An 18,821-nucleotide genomic window follows, 5' to 3' on the forward strand; every position below is an offset into this window, starting at 1 on the left:
CTTGCAATCATTCCATTCGTTCAATGCCATTCTTCATTATTGATGGTAGGTTGCTTCAAATAGCATCGTAACCTCCTCTCCTTTGAACAAAAGCATTACATTATTGTCTTCTCATTATTTCAACAACAAAACACTCACCCATCTCACACTACTAACCTCAACTTCAAATAAAGATTTTGAGAAACTTTATTTAAATAAATATCATTAGTTAGCTTTTGCTAAAATCTATTCTCTCTCGGTGAATAATGAATATATGCCATTTCAATAATGTTGTGTCTTTATGAATTTTTTGTTTTTATATGGAAGTGGTAATGGTATTTTTTTAAAATGTGGACTGTTGGAATGTTATTCTCAAATATAGAACCGTTTAATTAGAGGTATAGAAATCGAACCGTCCAATTTATTAGAAGTACAAAAATTGGACTGTCCTATTTCTGTTAAAAAAAATTAAAAAATTTAAGATACAGAAATAAGACTCTCCAATTTATATACATTCCACAATTTTAAAAAACACAAAATTATAATATTAAAATATATCACTACTTTTACTTTCATAAAAAAAATAACCCCCTAAATCAGGGCACTCAAAATCTTATTATAGTTGGTGTCCCTAACGCAAAGTCATTTATTTTGTCAACCCTAAAGCATATTGACTATTGACTATTGACTAAGTGTAACTACTCTAGTAGGCCCCAGAGTTGACTTAAGATATAACAATATTGACAATGTGCATCACAATGTGCTTAAGTTTGTTATGCTGGTACTTGGTAAGTATAACTAACAGTAAATAAAAATTTAGGGTTTCTTTTTTAAAAGAATAAATTCAAACAAGCATATTTCTAATTTTTTTAAAAAATTTGTAAAGCACATTCCTTAGTTTTAACCCAAAAAAAAATCATAAAATGTAATGGCACCCTAAAGTGTCACCTCATAAAAGAAAATTGATAGAGATTAGAGAAATTTTTTTATAGAAAGAGGACACAATAGTGGAATTAAATAAACTGAATTTTTAATCAATTTAAATTAGTCAAATGATCAATTTATTTATTCGCTTAAATAAATGTTGGGAATTTAAATTTCACTCCATATATATAGTAATTTATTAACCAAACAACAGACAATAAACTTTTATTTTTTAATAAAATCTTTTAATTATATTGTAAATTACAATTAACTTCAGCGGCTATCATTATCTTGGTAAGAAGAAAATCCTCGTACAATATCTCCTTTTGTCTATAAGCATATATTTTTCTAAAGAATAGTCTTACTTAAACATTTCTATATATTAATATATTTTGTACCATATTCGTGCTCTTTGCTTTTGCCTTTGGCTCCCTCTATGCTGTTTTGGCATTATAAATTATATTATATTATATTAACATAATTATTATTATTTATTATTATAATGCAGGCCGCCCACTACCCCTCCTTCCTTCCCCCCACATGCTTCTCACTTTTTTTTTTCTTTCTTAAGCAGTGTTTTTCTTCTTCCAAGTTCAATCTATATCTTTTAGAGAAAGTCTAGGAGCAGCAACTTTTATGTTTTGTGGCTAGTACTTAACCATCAAAAGAAAAGTGAGTGATCTCTTATTATTAAATGTAATCTCACACCACTAAAAATACTATTAATAGCTAATTGATGATTACAAAACACAAAATTTGTTGATCTCCTAACACTCTTCATATTCATAGAATCTTTGGTGCCAGCAATGTCAACAAGATGCTTAGGTAATTAACTAACACTTTTTTTCCTTTTATATTTGAATCCATTTTAGTCAATTTCCACCTTTTTACGCTTAAAATATTACCCCTTAATAGTTCCCTTAGTTATGATTATTTGAATCTAAAATTTTGTGGATATATTACCTAAATCCTTCATTACTCTTTTAATCTTCTTCCCAATTATGTCTTTAAGCAGTGATAAAAAAATAAAAGATAAAGATTTAAACTAAATAAAAAAAATACATTAAAATTGAAATTGAAATAAAAAAATCGGTGAAAATTGAGTACAAAGAGAACTACTCTACTTCTACTCAATTTTTTGACGCAACAAGAAAGGAACTCCTCAACCTAACTTACGCCATAGTTTGGGAATTGATTCGAAGAGACTCCTCAATCTTCTACCAAATTCCCAATGTAACAAGAGTGGGACTCCTCAATCTCAATTGTCCACACTATAGTTTTATCACAAAACCAAAAAGGGATTTTCAAACTTCTAAATCATTCTATACTGTGACTACAATAGCTAAGGAGGTATTTATAATCTCTTATTAGGTTAAAACAAGAAAAACCCTAAAGCCCATAAACATAAGGCCAAATCTAGTAATTAAATAAACAAAAATTAAAATATATCAAATTAAATTAAAATATTCTAAAAATGTAAACTAATATCTTTTAAATAATACTTGAACTCTTCATATCACGAACATTTAAAGCACGTATCAAATAGATGTTAACATTATCATAGGGTAGAATGTATTTGTTATTTTGCAACGGTGAAAATTAAACTCAAATACAATTAAACTCAACTACAGTTAACTTCATATGAAGTTGATAACTAAGAGTCGTTAAATAATTTAATAAATTTAATTAAATTATCATTTAATAGATCTTAGTTATCACCTGAGTTTTCACTTTTTGCTATATATTCTGAACTTGCTAAACCAGATTTTTTTTTGTGTATATGACTATAGACCTAAATAAGATCTGAAAGATTATAAACTGATCATATCAAATTTTAGTATGTCATATAATTTTGGCAAGTATACTCTTGCAAATTTTATGAGTATTAAAAAAACGATTGGAGTTAGTATATTGATGACTCTTCACAAGGATTTAGTAGTGTTTATTATTTTCTTGGTTGGTTTGTAGTGTTTATATATATGTTGATTAATTATGTTGATCTACTAAGTCTTTTTAATTATATGCTTCAACACAAAGAATAGAACTTTAGTTTTCTGGCATCGTGGATTGAACTATAAATTCTTCAATCTTATTTATTAACACATTAACCTTAATTTTTCTTTTCCACCTCCACTCAAAAGTTACAAGGGGTTGTTTGTTAGTTCTTACAAACATTATTGATTATTTATTTGAAGTCGCTTTCTCAGAAAAAGTAAAGCTCTATTCATGGGCATACATCAAATAAGAGGTGAAATTGAGTGCTAATTATTTTGGACAATATAATATCAACAACGCGTGGTGCTTTTTATTACATCTAGTTCTTGAACACGATATACAACTTTAAATATTTAAAGGTAAAATATAAACAACTTTGGAGGGGTCTTATACATAAGCAAGTACTTTTGCAAGAATAGTAATAACATGTTATCATATTATTATTATTATTATTATTATTATTATTATTATTATTATTATTATTATTATTATTATTATTTACCAAAATATTTTTATAATTATTTGTATTAAACATTGGCCTTTTTTTAAAAAGATAAAATAGTAAAGCTAGAAATTTTTTTGTTAATATATATTATTAAGAGAGAACAAAAAAAATTGAATATGAAATTTAATTTCATATTTAAATAACATACGTAAAAGATTAACTAATATTAGTCTTGTCATTATAATAATAATTTAAGTATTGTCTAAAAGAATATTACTCATATTAAAAATTTAAAAAATCTTATAATAATTAAACAATAAATACAAAGTAAATACACAAAAGATAAGTTATTATACTAATATATTTATCTTACAAAATTCTCATCTCAATCTAGCAAGTGTCACAATCAGGAGGCTTTTTTTTTTCTAAGCAACCATTGAAAACTTGGTAAAGACAAAGAAGATTTCATGATGTTTTATTGTACATCTTCATCTCTTTAATTTGTTCCCTTTTGTATTTTTCTCAGGCCATGGATTCCTTATTATTTATTTTACGTGGGAGTACTATTATTTTTAATTCAAAAATGCTATTTGTTCAATATATATTTGTATTTCAATATGTATTTTATATCGGTTACTAATTTTAGTAGCTAATTTTAGTGTACACGTAGCATAATTTTTTAATTAATTAATCAGCCGTAATTATTTTTTCATTATAAAATTTATTTTAATCCTCATATTACATTTAAGAGTTGAAGTTTAAAATTTAAAATTTAATATAAAAAATAATTTTTAAAAAGTTGACTAATATTAAGTAAAAAAACTAATTCTTTAGTTGAACTCAGCAACTAACTCTGCAATTTAATCAAAATTCAAAAGCATTTAAAGCAAATATATGCTATTTGAATTAGAAACGGGTAAGTTTTTTATTTCAAAATGATCGAGTACATCTTACTATAAAATACACATATCCTTCAAAAATCTCATCTTTAAAAAAATTTAGACTAACTAAAATTTTCAATTGAATAACATCATATCATATCGTAATAATAAGATCATAATCGTACTAACTAATAAGATTATTAAAACTTTTAACTTCAGATTTCGATTATATTTCACTATATATATAAACCCCATTAATTAATCCTCCTCTACACATAATTAAGCTACCTATATTATCATCGTTTAATAAATTTGCTTCTTGTTAATATAAAGTTACAATAATGTTTTATCTTTTTTGCATGATCCTTCTCCTCCTGGTCCTCCTAGCAAACCCTTTGAATGTTTACTCCAGAATCCCAAGATCAACAAGCGATAGTAATGTTCACTTTTGCAACCAAACTTTGATTCCATTGATGATCAGAAATTAAAACTAGATGTTGAAGCAGTTGCTAGAGCTAGAAGGTATCTAAAGGAATTTGAATACCTACAAGAACAAGACCATGCTGATTTTGAGGGAGCAATCAAGAAGTTCCAAAAATACTACACTCTAAAAGTCTCTGAAAAACTTATTCGCAAACCCATAATAAGAGAAACCTCACCTACAGTTTTGACCCATCAGGTTAGTCACAAATAATAATATCATATTTTGCTTCCTAATATTAGATTTAATTTAATTTACATGTAAGAAACAGACCTAACCGACTAGTTGGGAATCGACCACTAGCAAACCAATAAGAAAACGAATAACCAATCAAACGATTTTTTTGCGATTAACCTGTTTAAATTTTTTTAAAAAAAATTATATATTTTATTATATCAAGTTCAATTTTTATTAAACTCCGGTTGAATTTTTGAACTTCTAATTCTATCAGTTTGATCATCGATTTAGTTTCGATTTTTAAAACTTTGCTTAAAAGTTATGCACAATAGTATAAAACTTGTTATTTTCACTCTGTTTCTGTTGTAACAGTTTTTTGATGTGTCACTAAATGTCAGGTGTTTCGGTTGTGCCACAAGAAACTTGAGAGAAGCCAACTAGCATTTTTAAAATGGTCAGATGTTTGACCCTTCACATTCAAGAAGATTTGAGGATACTCCGACATCACGATCGGTTTCTACAGCGGCAACGGCGAGCACGGTGATGGCGTGCCCTTTGACAAAATCATTGTTGCCCACGCTTTTCCGCCAATTGATGGAAGGCTCCATGTTAATGCAGATAAGGATTGGAGCATTAAGGATCCAATACAAGAAGATAAGAATATTCATACTGGTGACACGTGTGATTTGGTTTAGGTTGCAATGCATGAAATAAGGCACATTCTTGGACTTAACCACAGTAACTATGAAGATGCTATCATGTATCCGTTGGTTGATCCTCTTAAAAATAAGAGAGCGTTATGATGTAATTGGAATTTAGGGGTTGTACTCATTGGGAGTTCAAGGGGATTTTCATTATCCAAGTGCTATGGGATTTAGATTGCAATGTTATCATCTCTTGATTGTTGCTATTGGTTGCTTATGAGTTATGTTTATATTTTTGGCGGTGATGCTTTCGATGTTCTTAGATTAATTGTAATTGGTATTTTGCTAGTTAATTGGGTTTAGGGTAGAGATTCAGTTTTAACTAGTCTGGTACGAAGATAAATGTCTTGTAAAATTAAGTAGAAAATTGATATCTTGTAAATTGTTCTGACTTGTTAAGTTCAATTCAGTGTAATTCTATTTTGATAGCATGCAAGATCAAATTATTCTAACTTAATATACATTCAGCATTTTGATATGTTTTAAAATACAATAAAAATAGAACTCAACAAGAACAAAAACTCAGATTAATTTTTCATTGTGGTTTACATTCGATACATTCCACACAAACAACTAATTCAAATTTACAACAGAGGTGCGCATAATAAATATTCCACCATCATTACCACTAAATTCCCCTATCAAACAGAATTATATCATTTTAAGAACACTTTCGTGTTATTCTCGTAACCACGAAGATTAATGAGACTAAATTTAGAGCCAAACTATAAAAAAAACATCAATCATCGTAACTACAATAAAATAATCAAACATATCATAATAATTAAATTAAAAATAACATATAAAAAAGTAATAACTTTTAAGTACTCTGTTTTATAATAAAAATTAATATTTATTTATTAAATTAAAAATAATATATAAAAATTGATAATTTTTAAATATTTTTTATAATAAAAATTAATATTTATTTAATATTATTAAATTAAAAATAACATATAAAAATTAATAATTTTTTAAATATTCTTTTTATAATAAAAATTAATATTATTTATTAAATTAAAAATAATATATTTTAATATATTTTTAAGTACTCTCACTATTATTATTATTATTATTATTATTATTATTATTATTATTATTATTATTATTATTATTTATGATTAATTATTTATTTATTTTGTCCAAAAAAAATTTCATACTATAACAAAATTATAAAAAAGCCACCACCAAATTCTCCCCAGGGTTGTATCATTTTAAGTAGGGGTGAGCACGGATAGCGGGTACTCAATTAAATTGATTATGGAACCAACGGATAAGTGGATCTAATTCGAACCAAACCGATGATTTTTGTTAGTGATTGGTTCGGGTATCAGTTTTGGGGATGCAGAACCTGAACCAACCCGCGAACTCGATCATATATTAATTAAATAAAAAAATAAAAAATATATATGACTTTTTTATTAGACAAAAATTATTCACTGTTAGTATGTTTGGATTTTAATGAGTTTAGTTTTTAATGTATTTGGTATTTAACATGTTTTGATTATTTCTATTGATGTTACATATTTATTGTACTTGTTGAATTTTTAAGATAAAAATTTGGTTTTTTTTTATGAATTTTAAAATTATCGGATACCCAATTATCCAAAGCTAACCAATCCGTTCTTAATCGGTTTAATTTGGTTCGAGTACATATACAAAAAAACAAATCCAAACCAAATCAAACTAATTACATTATCGATTCGATTCTAATTTTTACAATAAATACGAACCAAAGCGAGCCGTGCTCACCTCTTAGAAGCGCTTCCGATAGCCACAAACAATAACCAGACCAAATTTAACACATAATCAAATCCCCTAAGAAGAAGGGAAGAGATAGATTCCTTGTTTGTTGAGTTAGATATCCTTGGCGATAAGTTCGCCGTTCAAGAGTTCTCTGTAAGCAGCAACGGGCCAACTGAATCCCCGAAAAACCAAGCGTGTGGCGAGTGGCACGTCGATGATGATCTCCTTCTGAGTCGGCTTCTTATCGTCCCTAATCGCAATCAGGTAGCTTCTTCCAACCCACCCGATCCACCCGGCGATGTACAAGAACAGGATCCCCGGAGTTATGAACTCTCCCCAGTGCCTCTGATCTCCGCTCACTATCAGATGCGGAAGCCCGTCCGACCCGCACAGCAGTCCCTGCTTCCCGTAGTTCTCGAACCTTCTCTTCGTCTTCTCGATTGTCGCCTTTATCGCCAGCGCCGGGGCGCTGTCGGGAGAGTAGTTCTTCAGCGACGATTCGAGCTTCTTGATCGACTGTTTCTGCCGCTTCGCGAATTGCTTCGACTCCTTGCAGGGAGTGAGGCCCGAGATATCGGCGGCAGCGGGGAGGGGAGCAGACAGGAGGATGGACGAGAGGGCTAGGGCGGCGGAGAAGGCCTTCAGCTTGGAGTCAGCGGTGTCGGTGCTGGTGTTGGAGGAGGAGGGTGTTGGCGCGGTGGCGCTGCATATTATGGTGGTGGATTTTGGTATTGTGAGAAAGGGTTTGAGGCGGGGCTTGGAGAGGTAGTTAGTTGGGATTGTGAGAGACATGCTGTTGTGGTTGTTGGGAGTTCGGAGTGTGAAATGTGTGAAGAAGGAGTGCGGTGAGGGAAGGTTTTTAAATTTGGAAATGGAAGATTGGTGGTGGGTGGTGCTGGATACTGGATAGTGGATAAGGTGAAGATGCTCAAGTGGAGTGTTCTTATTGGTTTCTTTGGCTTCTTTTCAGTTTCTGTCATGGCTCTTTGTGGATGAAAAGTGAAATGTATTCTCTCCAATTTTTTTAACATTTGAGAAAAAAAGTATGATCTCTATTAATTTTATAGATATGACCAAAAATAAATACAAAAAAAATAATAAAAAGTGAAAGATCATAATTTAACACCATCTATTTTTTTTTTATTGGAAAAGATACCTCCCATGGATAAGAGACCATATAAATAGTCAATTGGGTTAGCCAATCTGCCAATGAGACCTTGAACATGTGATTTTCGTATCCAAAGTCAGGATCAAGCACTAATTGTAAATTTATAATGAACCCCAGATATGACATATCAACCAACTTATATTTTGTAATTCACATCATCGTGCACCAAATTAAAAAGATTTAGATCTTCACTTTCTATCATCATTAAAGAAAAGAAATTTGAGTTTACATCCCCCTTGATGCACCCCGTGAACCTGTCTCTCAAATCATTTCAATATATCTAATCTAAATTAAAATAAACAGCAATTTGTGAATAAAATTGCTTACTTCCTTATCAAAAACCATGTTGGATGAATCAATTCAATCTTCTTGTCCTTTTTTACTTTGCTACCCTACTTTTCTTTTCTTTATTTTTCCCTCGAAATAAATTAGATTAACTTTTTAATAAGAGGAGTGCTAGGGGGCAGCACTTTTATTTTTTTTTGAATTAAAAAAGTGCTCAACACAACAAGGTGGAGCCAACAGAGATAATAAACATAAGATAACGTAAATAGAAACCCATCAACCCCTCATCCTCTTCAAGCAGTGCCATCAATAACCAAAGGGAGTACCACCAATCCACTCATCGGATAGCGAAAAGGACCTGTTGATGACTTCCTCTACTCCTGAGGCATGATTATTGAAGATACGGTCATTCCTTTCTAGCCAAATTGCCCAGATCACAGCAAAGAATCCAACCAACCACCTCTTTCTCTCAACCTTTCGATGTGAAGCATGCGTCCAGCTCTCAAAATGTTGCTTCAGTGTACCTGGTACAGTCCAAGCCCTTCCAAGGGCAAACAGCCATGCACACCACACCTGCCAAGTGAGCTCACAGCCAAGAAACAGATGGACAGCCGACTCAACAGCCTTGCAACATAAAGGACACATGTTATCGAGCTGGCCAATAACCCCTAGCCTGGAAAGCCTTTCTTTAGTATTCACCCTCCCAACCAAGACAAACCAAGCGAACAGTTCAACCCTTTGCGGGACAAATCCCCTCCAAATAACACTAGTGAAGCTATAACTAGTGATTTCCTCCAGGAGGACTACTTCCTGCAGCCCCGTCATAAAGGATTTAGTTGAAAAAATACCAGTTCTGTCAAACTTCCAAATCACCTTGTCCTCTCGCTCCATTGTTAGCTTAACCGATCGTAGTGTCTCGTGAAGGTGGTTCAAAAGGTCTAGCTCCCACTGAAACAACTGTCTCCTCCATTGGAAGCTCCATATCCACTCCAGCCCATCCCAGAACCCGCAGTCCCCTATAACAGATCCTTTAAGATTCGAGACCGAGAAAAGTCTTGGAAACAAATCTTTCAAGAGCCCATCAGGGTGCCAGACGTCCTCCCAGAACCGAGTTGTTCTACCGTTCCCAACCTCCATTGATAGGCCTCTGATCATTGTCTCTCTAACTTGTGGCTCCCTTATTTGAAGCTGACATATATCCTTCCAAGGACCCCCTCTGGTGGGAACAGGTTGCCCATGCAGCATCTCAGAAGGGTTCATGTTATTACAAGAACATACCACTTTTTTCCAAAGGGGGCACTCCTCTTTCGAAAACCGCCACCACCACTTAAACAAAAGAGCGGTATTCCGAAGCACTGCATCTCCAACTCCCAAACCACCCACCTTTTTAGGTGCTGTCACTACCTCCCACTTCACTAGTGGCATCCCCCTTCTCCCATCCTCTTTACTCCACAAGAAACGCCGTTGTAAGGAAATCAACTTCTCTGCTACTGCCTTTGGCATCTTGTACAAGCTCAGATAATAGATAGGCAAGCTATTAAGGACAGATTTTATGAGCACCAGCTTACCCGCCTTATTGAGTGTCTTTGCTTTCCACAGGCCCAGCTTGTCTTCCACCTTGTCAATCACTGGTTGCCACGTTTTCACATGCCTCGGATTCGCTCCCAATGAGATGCCCAGGTATCGAACAGGGAGGGTTGCCTCCTTACAATCCAGCAAGCAACACATCTCCGTGTCCATCGCTGTTCACAGTTAACCGGAATGAGACTTGACTTCTCAAAATTAATGCTCAACCCCGACATCAGCTCAAAGCACCGCAGTAGACGCTTATAATTCTTGATGGTCTCTTTCTCTGGAGGGCAAAAAAGAATAGTATCGTCTGCAAACTGTAAGTGTGACAACTCAATGTTATCCCGTCCAACCAATAGCGGAAGTATGCGGCCATTCCTCACCGCCTCTTCAATCATTCGATGAAGAACATCAACAACTAACACAAACAGAAAGGGAGATAAAGGGTCTCCTTGCCGTAGCCCCCTTTCCATTTTGAAGGGTTTAGTTGGAGCTCCATTGATTAGGACTGACATGGACGCAGAACATACACACTCCTTGATCCACCCCCGCCAACGATTTCCAAAACCCATCTTCTGCAGAACGATGTCAACAAAACTCCATTTGACCCAGTTATACGCCTTCTGAAAATCCAGTTTAATAATTGCAGAGCTACGTCTTCTTGATTTTAGCCAATGCACAGTTTCACACACTATCAGAGCCCCGTCATGGATTTTCCTACCCTGCACAAAAGCAGTCTGAGTCTCGCCCACTAAACCTAGCATCACATGCCACATCCTTCGAACCATGACCTTAGAGATGACCTTATAAATGTACCCCACCATACTAATCGGTCGAAAGTCTTTTATCTCTGTAGCTCCAACGAACTTCGGGGCCAGCGCCACCCAAGTGACATTCGAGCTCCTAGGTAGCACAGCTGATTGGAAGAATCCCAACACTGCTTCTGTGAATTCCCTCCCAATCTCTGCCCAACACTTCTAATGAAATTCATATTGTACCTATCACTCCCAGGAGCTTTTGAAGACTCACAATCCCATACTGCAGCCTTTATTTCTTCTGCACTTGGCATCACTTCCAGCTCTGCTGCCTCCTCCCCAGTTATTCGCCTAACCAGCCCATCCCGGATTCCAACACTTTTATTAAATTCTAGCTGGCATTTAATCATCAAAAGAAAATTGAATAATTTTACACCATTAAATACAATCTCACACCATTAAAAATATTATTAATGGCTAATTAATTATTAAAAACTACAAAATCTGCTAGACCCCTAAACTTTCTCTTTTAATAATTATGTGATAGTATTACAGCCTCACCATTAATGAGTCCATTAGGATTAGTTGGTATTAATTAGGGATTAGGCATATAAATAAGAGTTTAACCATCGTTGTAAACTTGTAATTCAGTATAGATAATCAAATTAAAATAGTAATTTAGCGGTTACTTTAAAAAATTAAAAGAGATTAAGTGGAATCTTTGGAGCTTGGTAGCTACAATGGAAAATGGTCTCAATAATGTGATTCTAATTGTAAAACTATACAATAACTTGTTATGGATTTTTGTTATATAATTACTACTTATAAGTAATTCATAGAATGTGTCATTAACATCTCTTCTAGGAAGACATAAAGAAACTATAGAAGTATCCATATTTACCATTTTTTATTTATCACTTTGTATTTTCACATTAAATTACTATAGTAGACTTTACAACGTAGTAGATGGAATTTTAATTTAATTATTAAAATTTTTTGATATTATAATTTTGAATGGATCAATCAATTTTTAAAAAATTTTTACTAAATCATATAATTCTATCATTTAAACCTAATTACAATTTTATATTTTATGTGTTTAATTTACTTAAAATTTCAAATTTTTTCAACAATGCTTTGCAGGACCTTCCAATGCGTCAAAGAAGGGATGCAGTGAGTAGCATGGTGCATGAGGCCAATGCTCGAGTCCGAGACCCTGTTGTGGACTGTTGGTGCAATTTCTTCTCCTCAACGACTAATTGATGTGCTACAAACCCAATTGGCCATAGCCCAAGCTGAGGTGGTCCACCTTAGAATGCGCCAACCCAATTACATTTCTAATGGGGTGGGCCCAAATAGCCCAACTAATAGTGGATCCCCACCATCCAAAGTTATGGACTCACAAGCCAAGCCTATTTTTGACATGGACCAAGCCAGCTATGGTGATTCAATGTGGTCATAATTTTTGACATGGACTAAGCCAGCGGCAAACCCTTAAATGGAGCTCAATACCGCAGTGAATTAGTCCTTGACCTGCCGAGTTGGGGAATACTATGGAAAACTAAAAACAAAAAAAAATTCTTGCTCATTTATGCAATATTGGAATTACATATTATATAGTCTATAGTTTATAGTATGGAAAGATTGAAACACTAATGTTTCAGTAATTTCAACCGTTGATCCTAATTATAAAAATATATACATAATATATTAATTAAAGTCACCGATTAAAATTACTGAAATATTAGTGTTTCAAGAATATTTAAAAATTTTTCTATAGTATCTATCTAGTTGAGACATTAGGAAGAGAAAGGAAAAAATGGCTTTTTATACTTTTGTGGTGGTTAGGGTTAGTTGTAGCGGCTGCGGCCAAGGTACTGCAGTTGTGGAGGAGCTATGGCGAAAGCCGTTTGCCCGCTTGAATTTGTTGGATCCAGAGAAATTAAAGTGATTTTTTTATTGGCTACATTTTGTGTAAATATTAATACTATCACTTGGAACGGGTATAGCTATATTTTATGATACACCAACTTACATAACATTGATTTATACACATTATACCATTTTTTTTTATTTTTTTCCATTAATGCATATACCACATCTTAATAAAAGATTAAGAGAGAAAGTATAGGGAGTCATCACCTAAATTAGTCAATTTAAACTTCATTTAATATTTAATTTTAAATTTTTTTAAAAATAAAAAATTAAATAATTAGAATTAATTAGATTTTGAATAATTAGGATTAGACAAATAACCTCCACACAAATCCTAATTCCTCTCTTCCAAATTTTGCCTATGCTCCTAAACACACTTCACTGCGCTTCATCCTGCCTCCACCTCGACGCCACAGCACGGAAAAAAAATATTCACCAGTGTAAAAAAAAACATTCAAATGTCTCAACAAAAATCATCCGCTAATGCAAAAAAAAAACATCCAAATGAAAAAAACATCCAAATAAAAAGAAACATCCATTATCACCACAAGACAAATGAGTATCTGCATTGATTCTTCAAATGGCGCGACATGTAACATTCCTTCCAGCAAAATACCTTACTTAAATCATAGTATTTCTACTAGAAAAAATATTACGCAACCTTTCCTAATATTAATTGAAAAAAGAGTAACATAATCAAACACCGTAATTCTACGGCGGCAAAGAGAGATCGCAAAAAGTCCACAGCAGCAGAAGAGAGACGTTCATAAAGAGGGAGAGAGAGGGCTCAAAGACCGAGACAGGCTTGGCAACGAGGGCAGAGACGACGACACCAACAGTAGCTCCAAGCAGACCTTCTGTCGAGGGAGGAACCAAGTTGACAGCGAGCACATGACGAGAATAGGGCGAGAAGAGGAACGTTGAGCAACGACAGCACTATCTGTCCTTACCTACGGCGACAGCACCCTCTCGCCGAGGAGAAGAGCTCGATGATGAAGAGTGGATGGTGGCTGGGTGCTGATGTGAAAAAGGGGTTACGATTTGGTTCACTTTTGAGTCAAAGAGAAAGGAGGGAGGTAGAGAATTAGGGATTTCTATTCTTTCTTAATTAAACGGCGTCGTTTTGGGTATTCAGCTGAACCACTGACTCATTAAAAATCGGTCGAGTTTCAGTAGTTTATCGGTTAACTATCGATTTATCTGGTTCTTTTACCGGTTTTTTCAGAATCATTTTTCACTTCAACCGAACCGATTAAAAAATCAGTTTTCAGTTAATCCAATTGAACTGACTGGTCCGATTCGGTTTTAAAAATATTGGTTTTTTATTATTATACTTTTATTTATTATGAATTTATTTTCAATATTTTTTTTGCATTTAAATTAATGATAATACTTTTTCGATGTTGTATATAAAAATAAATAACATTATATTTTAAAATATAAAAATAATAAATAGTTACTATAGTTATAAATGTTTCTAAAGATTTATTGTAGTACTTTTTTATAATATTTTTTTAAGTATTACCATAAATAGTCTATTGTAATATTTTTTATAATATTATTATAGAATATTTATTGTAAAATTTTTATTAAATGTTATTAAATTTTTAAAAAAATATTAATAAAAAATTTTAGTAACATAGAATATATTTAATATTTATTAAAATATTATTAATATATATAAATAATATTTTTATATGATTTAGTAATATTTTTAAATGTTAGTAAAAATCAAGTATATAGTATAGTAGTATAACCATATATAAATTAACATCCGAGCTTAATGCCCAATAAATAAAATGCAACTACAAAAGACTAGCCTAAAGAGAATAATTTGTTACGTTGTTAGAAGTAGTTTTTTAAAAATAAAAGTAAAAGTATAATTGTGTTTTTCAAAAACACAAATTTTTTATTTTATATTTGATAAATTAAAAAAATGTATATTTATGTTTGTAATTTTTAAAAAATATAAATATTTTAAAAATATCTAAGATAAAAAATTTTAAAATTTAACTTATATTTATCAAAATTAAAAATTTAATATAATTTATATATTAATTAATTTTTAAATTTAACTCTTATATTTATATTTATTATAAAAACTTTAAAATTTAAAAATTATTTTATCGAACACAATTATTATTTGTGTTTATTGAAATAATTTTTAATTAATATAGATATTATAATTTTTAAAAAGCTTAGCTTTTACAAATTATTTTTAATAAAATAAAAGTTTTACTAACCTAAATATGTAACTACTTTTTCAAAGAACATAATACTAAAAATGTGTTATATTATTAGTTTTCAATGGTCATTAGAGTAGCATTGTGTAACGGATAATAACTTCACATCATGGACCATTTACGTGAGGCGTCCAAGCTACCAGTTAGCCTATTAAATAAAATATTATGGCTACATCTACACAGCAATAATTTTTTTGAATGTATCTATTTTTTTCAATATATCTTTTTTTTTTTTACTATGAAATAGATAAATTTTCATGAAAAAACTCCATAAATAACACGATATATATATATATATATATGTGTGTGTGTGTGTGTAATGCTGATGCATAAAAGAAAACGTGTTCTTACGTTTTTAAATGTTGGTATATTTGATAAAATTATAAACTGCACTTATCATTTTAAAGCAAATTATACGTTTTTTTCTTAAGTTTAAAAATAAAAAATAGACAACAGATTTTGGTATTAAAAAAACTTTTTTTAATATTAAAATATCTATAAAATATCATGGACTCTATTATCCCACATAAATGTGAGAATAAGATACTTTATCACAAAAAATATTAGATAATTATTTTGATATGACAATAAATTAATATGTATCAATAATAAAATAAAAATATAAACGAATAAGCAAGTGACATATATATATATATATATATATCTTAATTAATCAATATCAGTATTTATTTTTTATTTATTTTTCGAAAAATATATTATATAATTTCTTATACTAACATGCTGTTGACATTAATAACGAAGTGATTGGAATATTTTTTTGATTAATATTGCAAAAATATAAAAATATCCTTTCAATAAATTTTTAACGACTAAAATAACCTTTTAAACTTTAATTTTGTTTAATTTTAAAATAACTAAATACTCTTTTATTTAATTCTAAGTCTAAAAACTCTTTTACAACTTAATTTTAAAAGAATGGAATATTTTTTTAAGGGCTAATTTTAAAAAGAATAAAATAATGTTTTAGAATATATTAATGTCGTTTACTTGTATTATAAATATAAAATGGATTTAATGTTAAAAATACTAAAATACCCTATAAGATTAAGGATCTTTGACTGTACAAAATACTAGAGTTTGATTAGTAAAGGACTAAAACAGCTTTTTACTGTATTTTATTTAGACTTGTAATAAAATTCACTACAAAAGTATTTTAGTGTTTTAAAATCAAATTCAATTTTTTATTTTTTAATTCATTTAAACAACATTAGTTTAAAAAGGTATTTGAGTCTTTCAAAATGAATTTTTAAAAAGAATACTTTAGCCTTTTTAAGATTAACTAAACTAATAGTTTATTCATTTAAAATCAAACCATATTTAAAAAACCAAAGGACATTTTTGTCTATCTAATATTAAAAAAAAAGAATATTTTAGTATTTTAAAATTAAATTAAAATATATAATTTTTAGTAAAAATTAAATAACATTAAATGTAAACAAGTATTTTAGTTTTTTTTTTATAAATGTTTTTAAAAGAGTATTTTTATCTTTTTAAAACTAACAAAAAAGGTTATTTTAATAATGGTTGTAAGATAAAAAATTATTCAAAAACTAACAAAAATCACATTTAGTGAATTGATTTTAATAAAAGAATTGAAGCCAAGAATGATTGGTCTTTTTAATTTTTGTAGTACAAAATAACCTCTGAATGGAAAAAAAAATTCTTCCATAGAACCAAAAAAAAAAAAATTAAAGCAACCATAACGAGTATAACATGTAGAATATTCGGTCACAAAAAAAAATATAGAATATATTTTTTTAATTTCATATAGCCATTCCAAAACAAAGAACATATTAGAACAATTCAAATAGATAGCAAGAAAAATTATAATTCATTCACCATGAACAACCCTTTGGATGTGAATAACCCTTTGGATGTTAAAAAATTTAGGAGGCAAGACACATGATAGTTAATTTTATTGTTGATTATTATGATAACATTAGAAACCATCCAGTTCTAAGTCTAAGTTAAACCTGAATATCTTGAAAAAAAACCTCCATCTCATGCTTGTGTTGGCCTTGAGTCCATCAAAATCATCCTTCATGAAGTGAAATATCACATTATCCCCAGAATTACACACTGGCCGAGTTCTAATTTCTTTGCATTTTTTTCATCAAGTGGCAGTACTGCTGGCTTCATGGACAAGATGTTCAGTACCGGACTCAACGTTGTTGGATTCAACTGGCCCTCTTTCCCGGCTAAGAACTCAGGCTACCAAGAAAATTCCTCTTCAGGGTTAGAACGGTGGTGTCATGTTAAGCACGAGGCAATATTGGCAACACTTGTGGCCACCAAAAACAAAATGCTAAATCAGATAGGAAGAAACAATATCGGAAAGCTCTTAGTGTACGGCTCATATTGCAGGGTTTGATCCAAACAACTTTAGAGCCATTAAGACTTCGATATCGAGTTAATTCTTGTTGTTATCACAATCGCTGTTGACAACCGTTCAGAAGGATCTCCGTAACCGATTGGTTCCATGCTACGTAACCGTCGGAACGACTTTTACAATGGCCATCAATCCAGTAGGAGTGCTATGCCATGTGGCAAAAGATTACGAGATGTTGATCTACGTGGATGCTGCGTATGCAGGTAGCGCGTATGCTTGTAGCGTTGAAGATGCAAATTCTTTTAGCCTCAACACTCACAAATGGTTTCTAACCAATTTAGATTATTGTTGCCTTTAGATCTGAATTCTTTGATCAAATCGCTCTCAACTAACCCTTCGTATTTGCATAACAACGCTTCCGAATCAATGCGAGTTGTAGATTACAAAGATTGACAAATTACGCTGAGCAGAAGGTTCCGTGCGCTCAAAGTGTGGCTTGTTCTTCAAAGCCACGGCGTTTTTAATCTCAGAAACTTCTTAAGGAGCCATGTTGGGATGGGAAAAACCTTGTGAGGAGCTGGTGATGTTGGACAAGAGGTACGAGATCGTAGTTACTAGAAACCTCGCTAGGGTTTGCTTTAGGGTTATACCCTTAGTTGCGAATATTGCTGGATGATAGTACACGAGCCATGTTGTGGTGGAAGGAATCTTTGTGATTCGATGTACTGTTGTCGCAACTTTGATTTATTTTTATTTTAAATTTTAAATACACGAATAATAATTTGGATATAATAATATAGTATTATTCCAAGTAGCCACTAGTAATTTTATTTAGAATTGCATTTGCATGCTCTTGCACCACCTTTCAAGCCATAATCACGTGTTCTTGTTACAAAGTTGCGCCAACAGCACACTGAATCACAAAGATTCTTTCCACCATAGCATGGCTCGTGTACTCTCATCCAAAATCATTGATCGAATCCAACAATTTTCTGTTGATTTGATTTGCATCACCATTAGCGATCTTCGCAACTGAGGGTACTACCCTAAAACAAACCATAGCAAAATTTTTAGGAACCACAATTTCAAACCTCTTGTGCAACTTCACCAGCTCCTTAAAGGTCTTTGTCATCTCAACATGGCTCCTTAAGAAGATTTTGAGATTCGAAATGTCGTAGCTTCGA

At 31.5% G+C, this 18,821-nt stretch overlaps 1 protein-coding gene and 1 pseudogene across 1 annotated transcript; one reads left to right on the plus strand and one right to left on the minus strand.

The window, feature by feature from the left end:
* Window positions 1-7,187: 7,187 nt before the first annotated feature.
* On the minus strand, window positions 7,188-8,567 carry LOC112766008 (photosystem I reaction center subunit III, chloroplastic). The gene has a single exon (XM_025811860.3). The coding sequence runs from the start codon at window positions 8,122-8,124 to the stop codon at window positions 7,444-7,446; it is 681 nt and encodes a 226-aa protein (XP_025667645.1). The 5' UTR covers window positions 8,125-8,567; the 3' UTR covers window positions 7,188-7,443.
* Window positions 8,568-17,210: 8,643 nt separating this feature from the next.
* On the plus strand, window positions 17,211-18,313 carry LOC140180745 (tyrosine/DOPA decarboxylase 2-like; annotated as a pseudogene).
* Window positions 18,314-18,821: the final 508 nt, after the last annotated feature.

This window comes from Arachis hypogaea, chromosome 17, assembly GCF_003086295.3.
Source record: "Arachis hypogaea cultivar Tifrunner chromosome 17, arahy.Tifrunner.gnm2.J5K5, whole genome shotgun sequence".
Classification (NCBI taxonomy): domain Eukaryota; kingdom Viridiplantae; phylum Streptophyta; class Magnoliopsida; order Fabales; family Fabaceae; genus Arachis; species Arachis hypogaea.

What these genes read in the sequence shown, in the direction of transcription:
- LOC112766008 (XM_025811860.3), bottom strand. Translation starts at nt 8,124, where the DNA reads ATGTCTCTCACAATCCCAACTAACTACCTCTCCAAGCCCCGCCTCAAA.